This window comes from Mya arenaria, chromosome 16, assembly GCF_026914265.1.
Source record: "Mya arenaria isolate MELC-2E11 chromosome 16, ASM2691426v1".
NCBI lineage: Eukaryota > Metazoa > Mollusca > Bivalvia > Myida > Myidae > Mya > Mya arenaria.
In genome coordinates this window covers 40,218,541-40,234,189 of record NC_069137.1, presented here as the reverse complement: position 1 = coordinate 40,234,189, position 15,649 = coordinate 40,218,541, and the positions used below count along the sequence as shown (strand labels likewise).

Below are 15,649 nucleotides of genomic sequence, written 5' to 3'. Positions count from 1 at the left end.
GAAAATACGGCGAGAAGGCTGACCGATTAGGCTAATAATAGTCACCGCAAGGCTCTTTACTCCAGCTGTCGTGTTTGTGCAAGACAGCGACGCTGTGGAGCCGTATAATACATCATATAAATGTATCAGATGTTCAAAAAGACTTACCATTTTATCGCGGCATTGGTGAAAATATCTATTGTTGATTGCTGATTAACACACACACACACACACACACACGCACACACACGCACGCACACACACACACACACATTCACTTTTTATTTTGTCACGGTAACATATCGTTACAACAGACATGTAATAACATATACATGTACAGGCAATTGGTAACAAAGATATTGTTGATGCATTGAAAGCATCGATAGGGTACATGCCTAGAAACTTCAGATTATGTTAAGCAATAGTAAAAAAATGCGAAAGTATATTACTTGTATAAATTGCTTATGTATATTTTAGGTAAATAAATACTGCGACATTTGTACAGTGAGACTATTCAATTTCAGTCGTTATCCGCCCCATGTCTCACACCTGAAGAAGTATGCTTGGAAGCCAATCATGATTCAGGTAATCACGTGATTCAGGCTGATACTTTTCAGGGGAGGTTCCAGGAATTGATGTAAGAGGGAGAGTAGTTTAGGGGCGTTATCTTTTGACTTGCGCCCCTTCCTCAGAAACAAAGTGTTGATAGGGGGGTTTGGGTGATCCCCAAATAAATATTTAACGATTTCTAGCCCGTAATGGTGCATTTTGGGCGTATTTCTTTACTCTTTGTCTCCTATATTGAAATGATGGTAAACTTGGGAAATTTTAGGGTGTGGGAGATCGCGCCCCACCCCTCACCCAGGAATCCGTTAGTGTATTTGATTTAAACCAATTTATCTTCGAGTGATATTTCTATGATAATGTATTATTTTACATTTGCCTGTTGCATATTCGCTCTATTATAAATATTCAAATTCGTGTATGGACCTGTTCTATTTAAATAGTCTCTAACTTCAATTGCTATGGTAAACTGTTTATATTAGGCCTAAAATGTGTCTCATGCTCCGACAAGTATGCGGTAAGTCTAGACCAAAGTTCAGACCGTCTGTTGGAAATCAGTACTGTTCCGCAATGTAATGTGTCCCTGAGATCACAGACCGTACCATTAAATAGTAGCTAGTGTGTGTCTTCTGACAAATACAATCCTACGTCGAACGTCACAGGCTCAGTTATGTATGCGGCCAGTCGAACACGAAATCCCGTATTTGCAACTAAGCTAACAGGTATAGATTATACAAATAATATCTGATCTGGCTGTTCAATTACTTATGTTACACTTTTCCTTTCAATAATTCGTTCAAATGTGATGATAAAATATTAAAAGAAACTCTGATATATTTCAGTAATTATTATGTGGAAATAAAGCAGGTCTGGGAACCGAACCTCAAGCAAGCTGCTCGCAAATCTGTGCGATTCCGTACTGCTTCTTATTATAGTTCGTCGCTGAGATCCTAGACCGGACTATCTATAATTAGTGTGTGTCTCTGACTAAAAACAATTTAAGACAAACATTGCACTCTCAGATTTGTATTCGGGGATACCGGAGGTCAAACCTGGAATCCACTGCTTGCAACTAAACTTACATGTCCAGATTGCTCAACTACTCCCTAACCTGTCCTAGTATTTATATTGATGTATGTAAAATTGTTCTAGTTATGAAATACCTTATATGTTATACTATGATAATTATGTTAAAGAAAATAGATGCTAAATGATGCTAGGAATTCTTATGTTGAAATGGTATTTTTGAGACCACTCTAGTACTCATCTCTTCTAGGAGGCTTTGAAAGAGTTTAGTTGGGTTTGGTGGATGGACAGTTCAACAAGAATGAAAACAACTGACCTTGACCCGGCTCTCCAATACAGCATTGAAAACTCCATACTATTCTTCACTAATAGTCAAATTCTCAACGTTGCCAGACATACAGATCTACGGACCATGCTATATTTGAATGAGGATACGTGCAAATATCGTTATTTATGCGAAATCGAGGCGAGTTTCGTTCTCTACCATTTTGATTACGTCACCAAAACGATTGTTGATTCTTGGTGCGCATGCGCACTCACTGAACAGTGCATTGCACCACCAGGTGCTAAACTATCGTGTAATTCCCATGAACACAATGATGGGGTGTGTCATCGATTTGACCAATCGGCTTTAAGTATTATCTTAAGAACATTATTTCATTATTGTAACGAGTATCCACTCGTACGAGGGCCTTTTAGAATACATGATATTCGACGTGGAGAGGGGATAAAATTCTTTCCTGAATAAACATCATATTTTATTTTAAAATGTCTCTAAAATAAACAATAATACACATGTTACTATACATAGTAACATTTTACTATGTAAATTCGTTCCCGCAATAATGATTATCGTCTCTGCCAGTGAGATTATCACGGCACGTCAGGGCGATTATGAAATAATGACAAAGACAAAAAACGTGCACACTGACGTCATTTTCACGAAAATACAGAGGTCGCCGTATACTTGGTAGGCAAACATTTAACAATAAAAGCTTTAAATTAAAGGGTTTAAATGGAACTATCGGTGCAATAACAGTGAAATTAGTTTTACCAATAATGACACCTTCCGTATTTGAGTAACGAGTACTACCCGAAACCGTACCGGATGTTTACATTCGGTAATGGTCATTAGGCAGCGAGACAAGGAAATGTTTTGTTGAAACGTTTTGTTTTACTTTATTCGCTGAGAAATGTTAATTGTTCCAGCGAAATGGCTAGGGTCATTCAAGCCGAGATTCTTTTGAAACTGACCTATGCTTGATCGACCCTAGCTGTGCTCACCTGTTGAAATGAACACCGAAACCAGCCGATGTAAAACAGGAAATTTTTGAAGAATGGAAAAATTGCTGGCTTATTGATAATTCTGAAAACACGTACAAAAAGGTTTGGTCGTTTTGAGTTCCAGTCACTCGTAATTTTTACGCAGCTCAATGTAATTCAAAAACATTTTGTTATATCTCATTTTTTAGAGTTTCAGATTACATGCTAATAATATGACATATCCTTCATTATTCCACAAAGTCCTGTTTTTAGATCCATTTAAAATCATTGACAAATGACAAAACATATGTATTATACAGGATAATACATGGTTGACCGTGGCTTTAGGTTGATAATTGACCCAGTGAAAATAATTGCCCTCGATTATTCCTTCCACTGGGGCAATTATCAACCAAAAGCCATGGTCAACCATGTATAAGGTTATAAAGTTGTTTTTAAAGTGTTTTTGTTTTAAAAAGGTGTACCCAAAATGAATTTCTGCTACAAATAAATGATGTTTGCTGATAAAAATATTATTGTAGTTTCACAATGTTACTTGCATCAAGAAGACATAGTTTTGTTAATTTCGGAATTTTAGCTTGAAAACAAATGGGTAAAGAACAATCATAATAGAAACTGAAACAACTATTTTTAACCTTAAAGAGCACATGCTTCGTTCAAGAAAATAATTATCTACTTTAAATATGAATACGACTTTTCATCTGTAGCACGCAAATCGGCTTTCTATATTCTCATAAATTACAAATAATATAGTATCAAAACACCTCATTTTCTAAACAAGATCGAACATATTGGAGGAAAACACAGATACTTGAATGTATGATGCAGATCTCAACAGTATCATCGGGAGCATTTCAGGAGCTCATAACAACAGTAGAATAAGTCGAAAGGACCTGTGTAATGGCGAAAATTTGCCGATAATGTATATATTTTTAATCGGATTCCTGCTACAATTTGGAATAACCGGTAAGATGGATTTTGTCATTTCGACGTAAAAATGATTATTCTTTGCGCAGAACGCAGTGATATGCTTAGGATTGGTATATAAGCTATAAAATTCATGTCTGGACTGGAACCCTTGTGGATTTTAAGCTTTTATAAAATGTTGAAATATCGTCGACAATTCATGATTAATAGTTGTATTGTGCCTTATTCTGATTATCAATGTACCAAATCAAAAGTGAAGCAATAAAACTAATGCAAATGCACTAGAACTAAATTGATCAGTGTTAATAATTTGATTTTAATTATTAAAACAAAAAGTATATGGTTTGTGAACAGATTCAAAATTACAAGCGATAGTTTGTGGCCGCGTAGCTATTTATTAAAAGTAACATTCAAAACGCCTTATCATATGTTTTTAAATTTGTTTTGAACATTTAAGTCAAGCGAGTTCAACATGAAAATGCATTAAAATTTATGATCTATTTCTTTGCATCAACATATATTGTGCGCCTTTAATGATATAAATTACTAATTCTATTAATCAGTTTTATTCGTCAATCCTCTGACCTAACACGCATTCTTCTTCGCAAGAGCAAATCATGTAGATGCCAGCTGGTTTTCATAGCACACTGCTTAACTATTTCAGAGAGGTGTTAAGCTTGTTATTCATAAAGGATACCAATGCCAAGTAAGTATTAAGACTTTTCAAATGCATAAAATGATAAAAATGTTTTTAACAATGTGGTTTTCTTTGCCAACATTTTACTAAAACTCATGCATAATATGATAAAACTATTGTCATTAGAAAAATTGTTTAAACTTGTTTAAACACATGCGACAAACGAAGCCGTATAATACATTGGAAACTCGCTATTTTCAACTCTGTTATCTCGATTTTCTGGTCATGTCGAACTTATTTTCGAATGTTTTAGGTTCAGTTATACACTGTTTGTATTTCGGTTATAGTAATGTTCGGTATCTCGAAGTTATTCTCGAGGTCAGAACGACTTCGACATAGGGAGTCTTGCTGTAGTGTTAGGGAGTCTTGCTGTAGTGTTAGGGAGTCTTGCTGTAGTGTATATATTTTCCAAGCAAATTTTGCACGAATAAAACTACTTGTACGAGACTAATCTTTCATACTCATGCGGTATACGAACCCTTATAATATTTGAAATTATTATGTCTGATATTATAGTAAAACAGTTCATATAGTACCACAATACCAAAACTTTATTTTAACATAAGTCTGTGGTCACCAAGTCGGACAAGAGGGTTTCGTCCGGGTACTCCGGTTTCCCCCACAACACAAGACCAGACTCACGCGCAACACCGTGCCAACGAGAGTGATAAATATAAGTTGCAATAGCTTGATTTACAATCGTTGTAAAATTAAATAAGTTAAAACTAAACTAACATAATTAGGGTAATTGCGGCCACCTTGGATTTTGGCGGCCATATTGGATAAATCCTGAGTGGGTACTGAGCTTTTTAAAATGCAGAGGAACGTGTCAAAGTGGGTTTACAAAGATTTATTTTCGCACAGCGTTTTGTTTTATTTTATTTTATTTTTTATCTTTTTGGAATTGACAATCTACGACAAATCTTTTATTTTGTCTTAAAACATACAAATATACAACAAGCTTTAAAGTGACACTACTATTCAAAATTAATACATACACATATAAACAAACCTTATTTTGAGTGATAAACCTGTAACTATAACTAACTAAGTAATAGATTTATGGGAACTTCTAATTACTGATAGAAAGATTGTAACCGGGTATTTACTAGCTGAAAACGCACATGTAGTAAATGACCGGTGAATGCTAAAACATTTACAGTAATCAAATATCTTCTTATAAGGTACAAATACCGTGTTTGTTGCACCTTTCTTTTAAATTTAATACGGTATCCTTCATAAGAACCAAAGTTTTCGATAATTATTAATTATTTTCAGGAAAATTAAAACATTTTTATTGATATTGGTATATCTCAAGCGTTTTAAAGAGTTTTAATGTTCCGAAATGTTGTTCTTAGTGCATTGACTCCATGCAACATAACAGTTTTGTCCAATTTTGATCAAGGGGATCTCAAGGACCTTTTGATTTGACTTGCTCCATGTTTTTCTTTGCTTTTACATTAATTTATCTAAATTATTTGATCCAATATGATCCAATGCGGACATACATTGTAGTTTGGATGAATTAACATTTTATTGACCAACCAGCCAACCACAGCGTCAAAACATCGTGACATGTGTAATTGTTTTAATCTTAATAATGTTGATACATAGTTTCATCGTCAGCAAAAATGTTAAATGGTGAATGATGAATGCAGATTTCCATGTTATTAGTGTACATAGTGTACAGATGTCACCACTAAATATATTTTTTTTAATTCTATAGCGAAATGATAGATTTGCACGCGAAATAACACTGATAATTAGTGTTACAAGACCTCTTACACATTTTATAGGATAAATTCTTCCTCTTGTGTCCTTAGCAATGAATAACATCAGAAAAAAGGTTTTACGTAACCACGACGTATTCGATCAAGTTGTAAATGTGAAAAAGAAAAAAAAATAGAATAAGCTAATTACAAACCACAACGTTTTAAGACCGACAAATATGGAAAGTATATAATGATTAAGCTTTGATTCATTGTCGTGTGTTTATACTAAAAAGACAACAACAGGTAAGACCGACTGTCACTTTGTTTGTTTTGCTTACTCAGGAACAATAGAGAGCTTTGATTCGACAAGTAAATGCAATAATTTCCCCAGAATAAGTGTCTTTTGACCAAGAAACAATCAATTTTAGAAGAGGAGTTTTGACTGGCAGTTTATCGCCATAAGTCGAAGAAAATGTCAAGACAGAGATTTTAACTAAGTGTAGACCAAAACGATTAAAACTATGGCCTAAGGTCCCCAAACTTCGTAAGCAGGTTGGTCATAACCAGTATATGAATCATATTTCTATAGTGGTCAGTGGGTCAAAGGTCAAGGTCGTTGTGACCGTAACTGAACATTTGCAGTTTCGTATCAATAATTGAAACACTTTCAATTTCCCTTAAACATGACCAGCACCCTAGCTTTTTGTCGTCAGTTGGTCAAGAGTCAAGGTCGTGCTGACCTTGAGCTGAAAGTCCGAATTCGTTCAATAACAAAAGAACGTTTGAATCCAGGTACCTCAAACTTGGTATGCTGTTGAACTGCATCTGTTTCCGTTTAGTGATGTTTCAAAACCATTCGCGGTGTCGTTGGTGTTTTGCATCAAAATTAGTTTTGTCAATCTGTTAGTGAGATGCTCGTGTAGTTTGTATTGCATAATCCATAAATAGTTTTACATAAATCGTCAATAAATTTCATTTCGGAATAATTCATCAAACTCATAAACGCGTGTTCACTAGCTCCACCTATGTCACCGACATTTTGTCGTTAACAAACATATGGTGTCGCAATTTGCGATTCATTCCAAACTGTCTGGTGTTATTTCAGGAATCAGAGCCAGAAAGATTGCAACCACGGTTGTCGTTCTTGTCATGTGTTTCCTCATGATTTCCAATATAAAGGGTGAGATATTTAAAGTCATTCGGAGCTCCTCGGTCATTTTATCGAAAACAACCTCGGATGTATGCCGGTACATCAGTATAAATAGCCCGTAAACTTTGAAATATAGTATAAATTAAATGTAGTGTTTTAGCTTGTAATTGTTGATCAAAAGTTCAATTGATTGCCAGTGAAGTGTATTATTTACATAATAAAGATTTCCAAGAGTTTGGTCATTAAGTTTAACTGCTAAATTGAAATTACTACGCGATATACTTGCAGCGTAGTTAAAGTGTACCGATTTCTGACATTGTAAACCGTCCATATGCATCCGAGTGTGTTTTTTTTTGGAAAAAAATGGCCGAGGAGTTCCGAATGATTTAAAGTGAACAAAAGTTTAACAATTATAACAACTTGTTCATCAGTGGGACAATGATTTAACTCAATTCATTTCAATTCAATATCATTTTTCTCCTTATATATGCATTTTTTAATACAAGTATGATATGGGATTCTATATTCTAGTGCAGCATTACAAATATGTACAGTATGTCTCACCATAGGGTGATTAGATTAGCTTATATAAGCTTCATTGACAAGCAAACAAAACAACATGATGTGTCTCACACCTGTTGCATTGAACATAAGCATATTGAACGTATGATATCATAAAGAATATCATCTTCATATCATCTTCAAGTAATGGTGTATTGGAGCGCCAACGAGCCTTAACGTAATCATAGTGCGGTGCACGTTCAAGTTCTTCTGTGTCTTTTGTTACAATTGTAAAGTTCTTTTGTGTCTTTTGTTACAATTGTAAATGCGTCAGAAGCCACATATGTCGCTTGAAAAATTGAATCGACTTTGCTTAGCATTTATTTAGGTTTAAGAACTTAAAATTGAATGCTTTATATTATTTTATGCTTGTTCCCATATTGTTAATCAAATTTATTGATATAAAAATCACCTCTTACCGGCTTCTTTGCGCTGTTTCAATTAAGCTATTGTTATACACACTTTATAATAGGTTCATTGACTTTCGTCTATTAGTAACTAAGTAATTTCTACTTAAACATTACACAGTTAAAGGGCTATTATTATTGTGTAACTGACTCGATGCACGTGGATTTCTCCACACTTTCCCCTTTTATTGTATTGTATTGTATATACTATGAACATTGTATTATGTTTTCGCAATAAACTTATTGTATCATATATGAATATATACACACATTATTTGCTGTCCAGTAGTTACATAGCAACGGTTCTGGACAAACGTATGAAAGCGTTTGTCACTATTTAAAGGGAAATAACTCTTTTTAACATTGCAGATGCTATTTCTGTACAGTCAAACATGGATCACGGAGAAAGTAGTTCCAATTATCAAATTTATGAACTTCAACCACAGCAAGGGGAACAAAAGAAGCAGAAACATCAACAACAACAAAAACAACAACACCAAAAGCAGCAAGGATTGAATGTCAATACCTTACTAGCTGATGATTCGGAATCGGCAAAGGACGACATATTAAAAACATGTATGTAGGATATCAAAATATATATTGCATATTAATTTATTTTTCTAAAATTTTATTTTTTTATTTATCTAGAATAATCAATCGAGCAAATCTCGTTTAATAGGACCAAGCTCTTCGCCAATTCATCGAGTAACTCTTTGATAAAGGACCAAGTATATCTCATGTTCGGCATGTATTGTGTGTGTTCCTTCCTTTAAATCAAAGTGTTTTAGTCATTTTGAAGAGAGAGAGAATTACTCTTTGTACTACCAAATTAAGTTGAGGTAAGAAGTTTGTAAGCATGAAATAAGACAGTCGACTGTTTTGGCTTAATATAATTTGGGCCAAAATCTCTTCTGTATCATGAAATTTCAATCTATTCTGTTGTGCCAGAAATCTTATGAACATGTGAGAAGGAAAAGGAGATATAATTTAGTCAATACCAAACAACAAGCTGTGCATATAAATTATGTACTCACAAGAATATCATATAAATATCAAATTTCAGGTAAAATTACGCATAATTGTTCCGAATGGTTTGCAAACTCACTGGAAGACAACTTACGAACAATATCCATGTACCCGCGGAGTAATCTATCGGATTTTTCTGAACTTGAAGCCCCGCAGAAAAATGATACGTCATTTCCTGTCATAGTTACGTCAGCCAGCAGAGGTTTCTTCGGGAGCATGCAAGGACTGCTGAGAAGCGTGTACGACTTTGTTGTTCCAAAGTATCAAGATGTTCAAGTGGTTGTTTATGACATGGGATTAACTACTGATCAAGTGGCACAGGTTAGTTATGTGTTTTTTTTTATATGAAATCACATTTATAATTGAATTAAAGTTTATTCAGGATGAGTTCAGTAGCAAAACAAAATCCTCAAAATGAACGAGCATTTATCGATAACGATGATTTAGATATGAATGCAATCTGTGGTTTCTGTCTTTTGACTCTGGTTGTCCTCGTTTATTTTATGTTTGACCTAGAGCCCAGTACCTCCAAGCAAGGTCATCGTAAATTGTTGGCTACCGATCTTGTCCCTGTGATTTTATGTAAAGCGGTTGGATAAGAAACAACAACAACTAATCTTAAAAGAACAACAACAAAGAACAAAAAAGAAATCGAAAAGTATTAATGAAGAGTAATACTACGAACGTTCACCAATTACACATGTTCAAACAACACGAATTTGAAATACGCCTTTGAATCGCTCTTGACCCTCTAGTATCGACTGGAATTGAATGGAAATAGGAGAATAAAAATTCCATGCATCAATTTATTATCACATTAACAATCCAGAGAAATAAAAACTTCATTACAGACAAAACGTTAATATCACGCGATATTTACAACAATATTTCTCGGAATAATCTAATAAAGAGCTATTTGTGGCATTAACTTAATTACAAAATAATAAATACCACGAGAAGGCTGCACGATATAACATCTTACTAGGGCCATAAGGCTTTTAACTCCAGCTGCCTACAATTTGAAATACGCCTTTGCATCACTCACGACCCCTAGTATCGGCTTGAATTACTTGGAAATAGGAGAATAAAAACTCCATGCACCAATTTATTATCACATTAACAATCCAGTGGAATAAAAAAATAAGTAACTTCATTACGGATGAAACGTTAATATAATGTGATATTTACAACAGATTAATCCGATAAAGAGGTATTTGGGATATATATGTAATAAAAAGAAACAATAAACCATGGACAATACGGCGAGAAGGCTGATCGATTAGGCTAATAATAGTCACCGCAAGGCTCTTTACTCCAGCTGTCGTGTTTGTGACAGCGAAGCTGTGAAATCATATACTACAACATATACATGCAACAGATGTTCAAAAAGACTTACCATTTTATCGCGGCATTGGTGAGAATATCTATTGTTGATTGCTGATTAACACACACACTTTTTATTTTGTCACGGTAACATATCGTTACAACAGACATGTAATAACATATACATGTACAGGCAATTGGTAACAAAGATATTGTTGATGCATTGAAAGCATCGATAGGGTACATGGCTATAAACTTCAGATTATGTTAAGCGATAGTAAAAAAATGCGAAAGTATATTGCTTGTATAAATTGCTTATGTATATTTTAGGTAAATAAATACTGCGACATTTGTACAGTACGACTATTCAACTTCAGTCGTTATCCGCCCCATGTCTCACACCTGAAGAAGTATGCTTGGAAGCCAATCATGATTCAGGTAATCACGTGATTCAGGCTGATACTTTTCAGGGGCGGATTCAGGATTTGATGTAAGAGGGAGAGTAATTTAGGGGCGTAATCTTTTGACTTGCGCCCCTTCCTCAGAATCAAAATTAATTTGGTTTAAGGTGTTGGTAGGGGTGGGGGGGGGGGTGATCCCCAAAGAATATTTTAACGATTTCTAGTCAAAAATGGTGCATTTTGGGCCAATTTCTTTACTCCTTTTCTCATATATTGAAATGAAAAGTAATCTTTGGCTATTTTAGGGGGTTGGGGTCGCGCCACCACCCCCATCCCCGAATCCACTAGTGCATTTGATTTAAAGCAATTTAACTTCGAGTGAAATTTCTTCACTGAACGTTCCAATGCTGCTTGCCCTAACTTCTAACGGTAAAAGTGGTTAGTTCTATTATAAATCGCGTTCAAAATATACTCATGTTCGTGTATAGACCTGTTCTATTTAAATAGGTTCTACCTTCAATTGTAATGGTGGACTGTATCTAAAAGACCTGAAATGTCTTTTATGCTCGGACAAGTACGCGGTCAGTCTAGAACGAACTTTAGACCGCCTGCTCTCAATCAATACTGTTCCGCAATGTAATGTGTCAATGAGGTCACAGACCGGACCATTAAATAGAAACAAGTGTGTGTCTCCTAAAATATATAATGCTACGTCGAAAATCACAGCCTCAGTCATGTATGCGGCCAGTCGAATCCCGTGCTTGCAACTAAGCTAACAGGTCTAGATTATACAAATAATATCTGATTTGTCTGAGGCTGTTCAATTACTTATGTAACACTTTTCTTTTCAATTATTCTCTCAAATGTAATGATTATATATTAAAGGAAACTCTGACATATTTAAGTAACTATTATGTGGTAATATAGCAGGTCTAGGAACCGAACCTCGGACCAGCTGCTAGCAAATCTGTGCGATTCCGTACTACTCCTTACTACAGTTTGTCGATGAGATCCTAGACCGGACCATGTATTACTAGTGTGTTTATCTGACTAAAAACAATATAAGTCAAACATAGCACGCTCAGATTTATATTCGGGGATACCGGAGGTCAGACCTGGAATCCACTGCTTGCAACTAAGCTTACATGTCCAGATTGCTCAACTACTTCCTAACCTGTGCTAGTATTTATATTGATGTATGCAAAATTGTTCTAGTTGTGAAATACCTTTTATGTTATACTATAAAAATAATGTTAAAGGAAATGGATGCTAATAGATGCTAGGAATTGTTATGTTGGAATTGTATTTTTGAGACAACTCTAGTACTCATCTCTTCTAGGAGGCATTGAAAGAGTTTAGTTGGGTTTGGTGGATGGACAGCTCAGCAAGAATTAAAACAACTGACATTGACCCGGCTCTTCAATACAGCATTGACAACTCCATACTATTCTTCACTTATGGTCAAATCCTCAACGTTGCTAGGCATACAGATGTACGGACCATGCTTTATTTGAATGAGGATACGTGCAAATATCGTTATTTCGGCGAAATCGAGGCGGGTTTCGTTCTCTTCCATTTTGATGGCGTCACCAAAACGATTGTTGACTCTTGGTGCGCATGCGCACTCACTGAACAGTGCATTTCACCACCAGGTGCTAAACTATCGTGTAATTCCCATGAACACAAGGACGGGGAGTGTCATCGATTTGACCAATCGGTTTTAAGCATTATCTTAAGAAGGTTATTTCATCATTGTAATGATTATCCACTCGTACGAGAGCCTTTAAGAATACATGACATTCGACGTGGAAAGAGTATAAGGTTTTTTCCTGACTAAACATCATACATTTTTTTGGCGTTCTTTTGTACTAAAAACGAGTATCAAAACACCATATAAACGAAATAATTGGAGGGAAAGACATTGATTGGAATTCAATATACTATAATATGAAGTATCCGGGAGATAGTTTAAAACAAGAGGCATAAGGCGTATTTTGAAATAATTGGCATAACAATATATTAGAAATAAGGGGCATTAGGAATACATTTGAAATAAGGGGCATTAAAAATACATTTGAAATACAGGGCATTACAAATACATTTAAAATAAGGGGCATTAGGGATACATTATAAATATGGGGCCTTAGAAATACATTTGAAATAATGGGAATTAGGAATACCTTTAAAATTATGGGCATTAGGAATATATATTTAAAATATTGGGCTTTATTAATGTATTTGAAATAAGGGCGAACAAAATATAATAATAATGAATGCAATGAATAAAGAGAAATCCGCATTGATTTCCATGCTCGTTTATTTTAGAAATGTTCTAGAAATTTTATTATCCATTAATATTCTTCGGTCTAACTTCTGGTTCTTATTTGCTGAAACTTTAACGATATATGTTGTAGAAATACGGGTTCATTAACCCTTTATTGAAGTGGAGCGGGGGTGGGCTGTGCCCCCTCCTAACCCCCTTGTATTGTATTTTGAGAATTTTCAGTTAATTGTTGTGTGAACTTTCTGGGCAGTTGGTATTTTAAAGTCAGACAGTAACTTGTAATAAATAAATGATTTTTAAAACGTATCTATGTTCGAGCATTTGTTGTCGTCTGTAATGTTTTGTAAGGAAATAATTATTCCCAGTATTCAGCATTCGGCTTCAGGAAAACAGGATTACCATTTTTCTAATAAACGGTAAGATATGTTCGGTTCTAAAAATATACTAAGTTATTTAGGTTTGTTAAGGGAAAGTAACTACAGTTTACTTTGAAAGTAGTTCTTAACGTTGATGGGTACACTCCTTTGTTTGCATTAAAACTATTTTCATTGTTGATGTTTCACTGATAAATCTCCAGATTTCACCAAAAAGCATGAAAGAAAATTGGTAATTTCTTGTACATGTTGGAATTCAAAAGCTCTAAAAAAGTACACAGAGGGATTAATTAAATAATTCATTTATTATTATTATTCAATATGATTCCTCCTAATAGGGTCTAAACGTTGACAAATATGTATGCCTAAATAGGAGTCAGCGGATTGCGGTACCGGAGACCGGCGAATGGAGTCAGACTTTAAAATGTTTGCGGAAAAGTTGCGTCCCTTAGTTATAAACTGTACATTTTTTACTTACGGAGGATTGTAAATATTCAATAATTTCGGTTGTATTAATCCATACGTACGCAAATCACATTGGTGAGTTACAATATATTCTTGTACAATATATCAGATCAACAAACCATATTTCAGAAAATTCTTCCTCTTCTGAACTTAAAGTTTGTCTTTTGAAGTGAGTTTAAGGGACTCGCTCATGTTTTGGACCATAAATAAGCTTTCCCGGTAATGTATCTGTTAGTCCAAATACTTGTACGTTGACGGATTTTTTTTTATATTTTTAGATATGGCAAATCCTTCACGTACAAATTGTTTTGTTATTCCGATCGGGATTCCGGGTTAAAGCATATCGCGTCCATAAAATATCATAAAACAAGAAGTATTACTAGATAATGTTATTTTATATTAGTTCCATACACAAAAATAAATATCCGACGAATAATTATGGGTTTGATGGGGTTTTCTTCATTGCATTCTGTTAAAACATAACGATATATACATGAAGGGCACCTGCAAGGTTTCAGTTCACAGTTTTACAACATTCTGAAACCTTATCCTCCGCATGTCTTGTGATGTTTTAGTGATGTTAACTTATTTATTTGTATGTATACCCAAATGACTATGGGTCGTATCAAAAGTAAGGATAGTACTGCTCTTAACTACCCCGTTTGGGCGCCTTTAAATGACTACTAAACCTATTCTTTAATTGAGATGTACATGTTGTATTTTCTTTGCATAGAAACCAGTGCTTCACAAGGTATTAAGCCACAGGATGAGTCAACATGCAACACTCATTATCTTAAAAAACCCTCTTTCAGCACAAGAGACATACTGCATCAAAAATAATCTTACAAAAAACTAGAATTTGCTTCTTATTAAATTCAAGTTTTAGAAAATTTTAATCATTGCATTTAGTTAAATCAATCACAAATATTTTATGAGTATTAAAGTCATTATATATTCATTTTATAGTGGATGTCAATATGTGTCCCCTATGCATTGAAAAAATAGCTCAATTTTGAAATAATTTTTTTGGCAATTTTAAATTGCAATACCTCCTGAAAATTTGGTCATTAAATAAGCATAAGGCGTGGGAATGTATATTTTATCCTTATTTCATTTTTGTTTATAATACAGCACAAACTTTGTGAGTTGACAAGTTATTTTTTTTGGTGTCAACTTTTGACAAAAAGTGTTGTTGTTTTTATTTTCCTTGAACAACTCATTAATTATGCACATGGCTTATATAGTTCAGAAAAATGCATATGGTTTAGTCTAGGTTCTTGTCATATTGAAACAATTTTATGAGTCACCACTTTTATTGGAAATGTTCGCAATATTTGGATTTAAGGTCGAACTATTTTCTGATTTGTATTTCCTGATACTTCCCTTAACTAAATTCTGTGTAATTTGATTTATATATTTAAATGTAAAAATAGGTGACAATCACGATGACAAGGTTTGAATTTTCAACC

The 15,649-nt window shown here is 34.4% G+C and overlaps 1 protein-coding gene across 2 annotated transcripts; it reads left to right on the top strand.

Moving 5' to 3' along the window:
• The first annotated feature begins 3,656 nt into the window (after positions 1 to 3,656).
• Positions 3,657 to 13,603, top strand: LOC128222596 (uncharacterized). Of its 2 annotated transcripts, XM_052931691.1 has the most exons (7): positions 3,657 to 3,819; positions 4,445 to 4,486; positions 7,295 to 7,369; positions 8,677 to 8,883; positions 9,371 to 9,654; positions 10,987 to 11,094; positions 12,397 to 13,603. In XM_052931691.1, exons 2-7 carry the CDS (start codon positions 4,480 to 4,482, stop codon positions 12,892 to 12,894), a joined length of 1,179 nt encoding a protein of 392 aa, XP_052787651.1. In that variant the 5' UTR covers positions 3,657 to 3,819; positions 4,445 to 4,479; the 3' UTR covers positions 12,895 to 13,603. The 2 variants fall into 2 exon arrangements, with proteins under 2 accessions (XP_052787651.1, XP_052787652.1); XM_052931692.1 differs by lacking the exon at positions 10,987 to 11,094.
• The last annotated feature ends 2,046 nt before the right edge of the window (positions 13,604 to 15,649 follow it).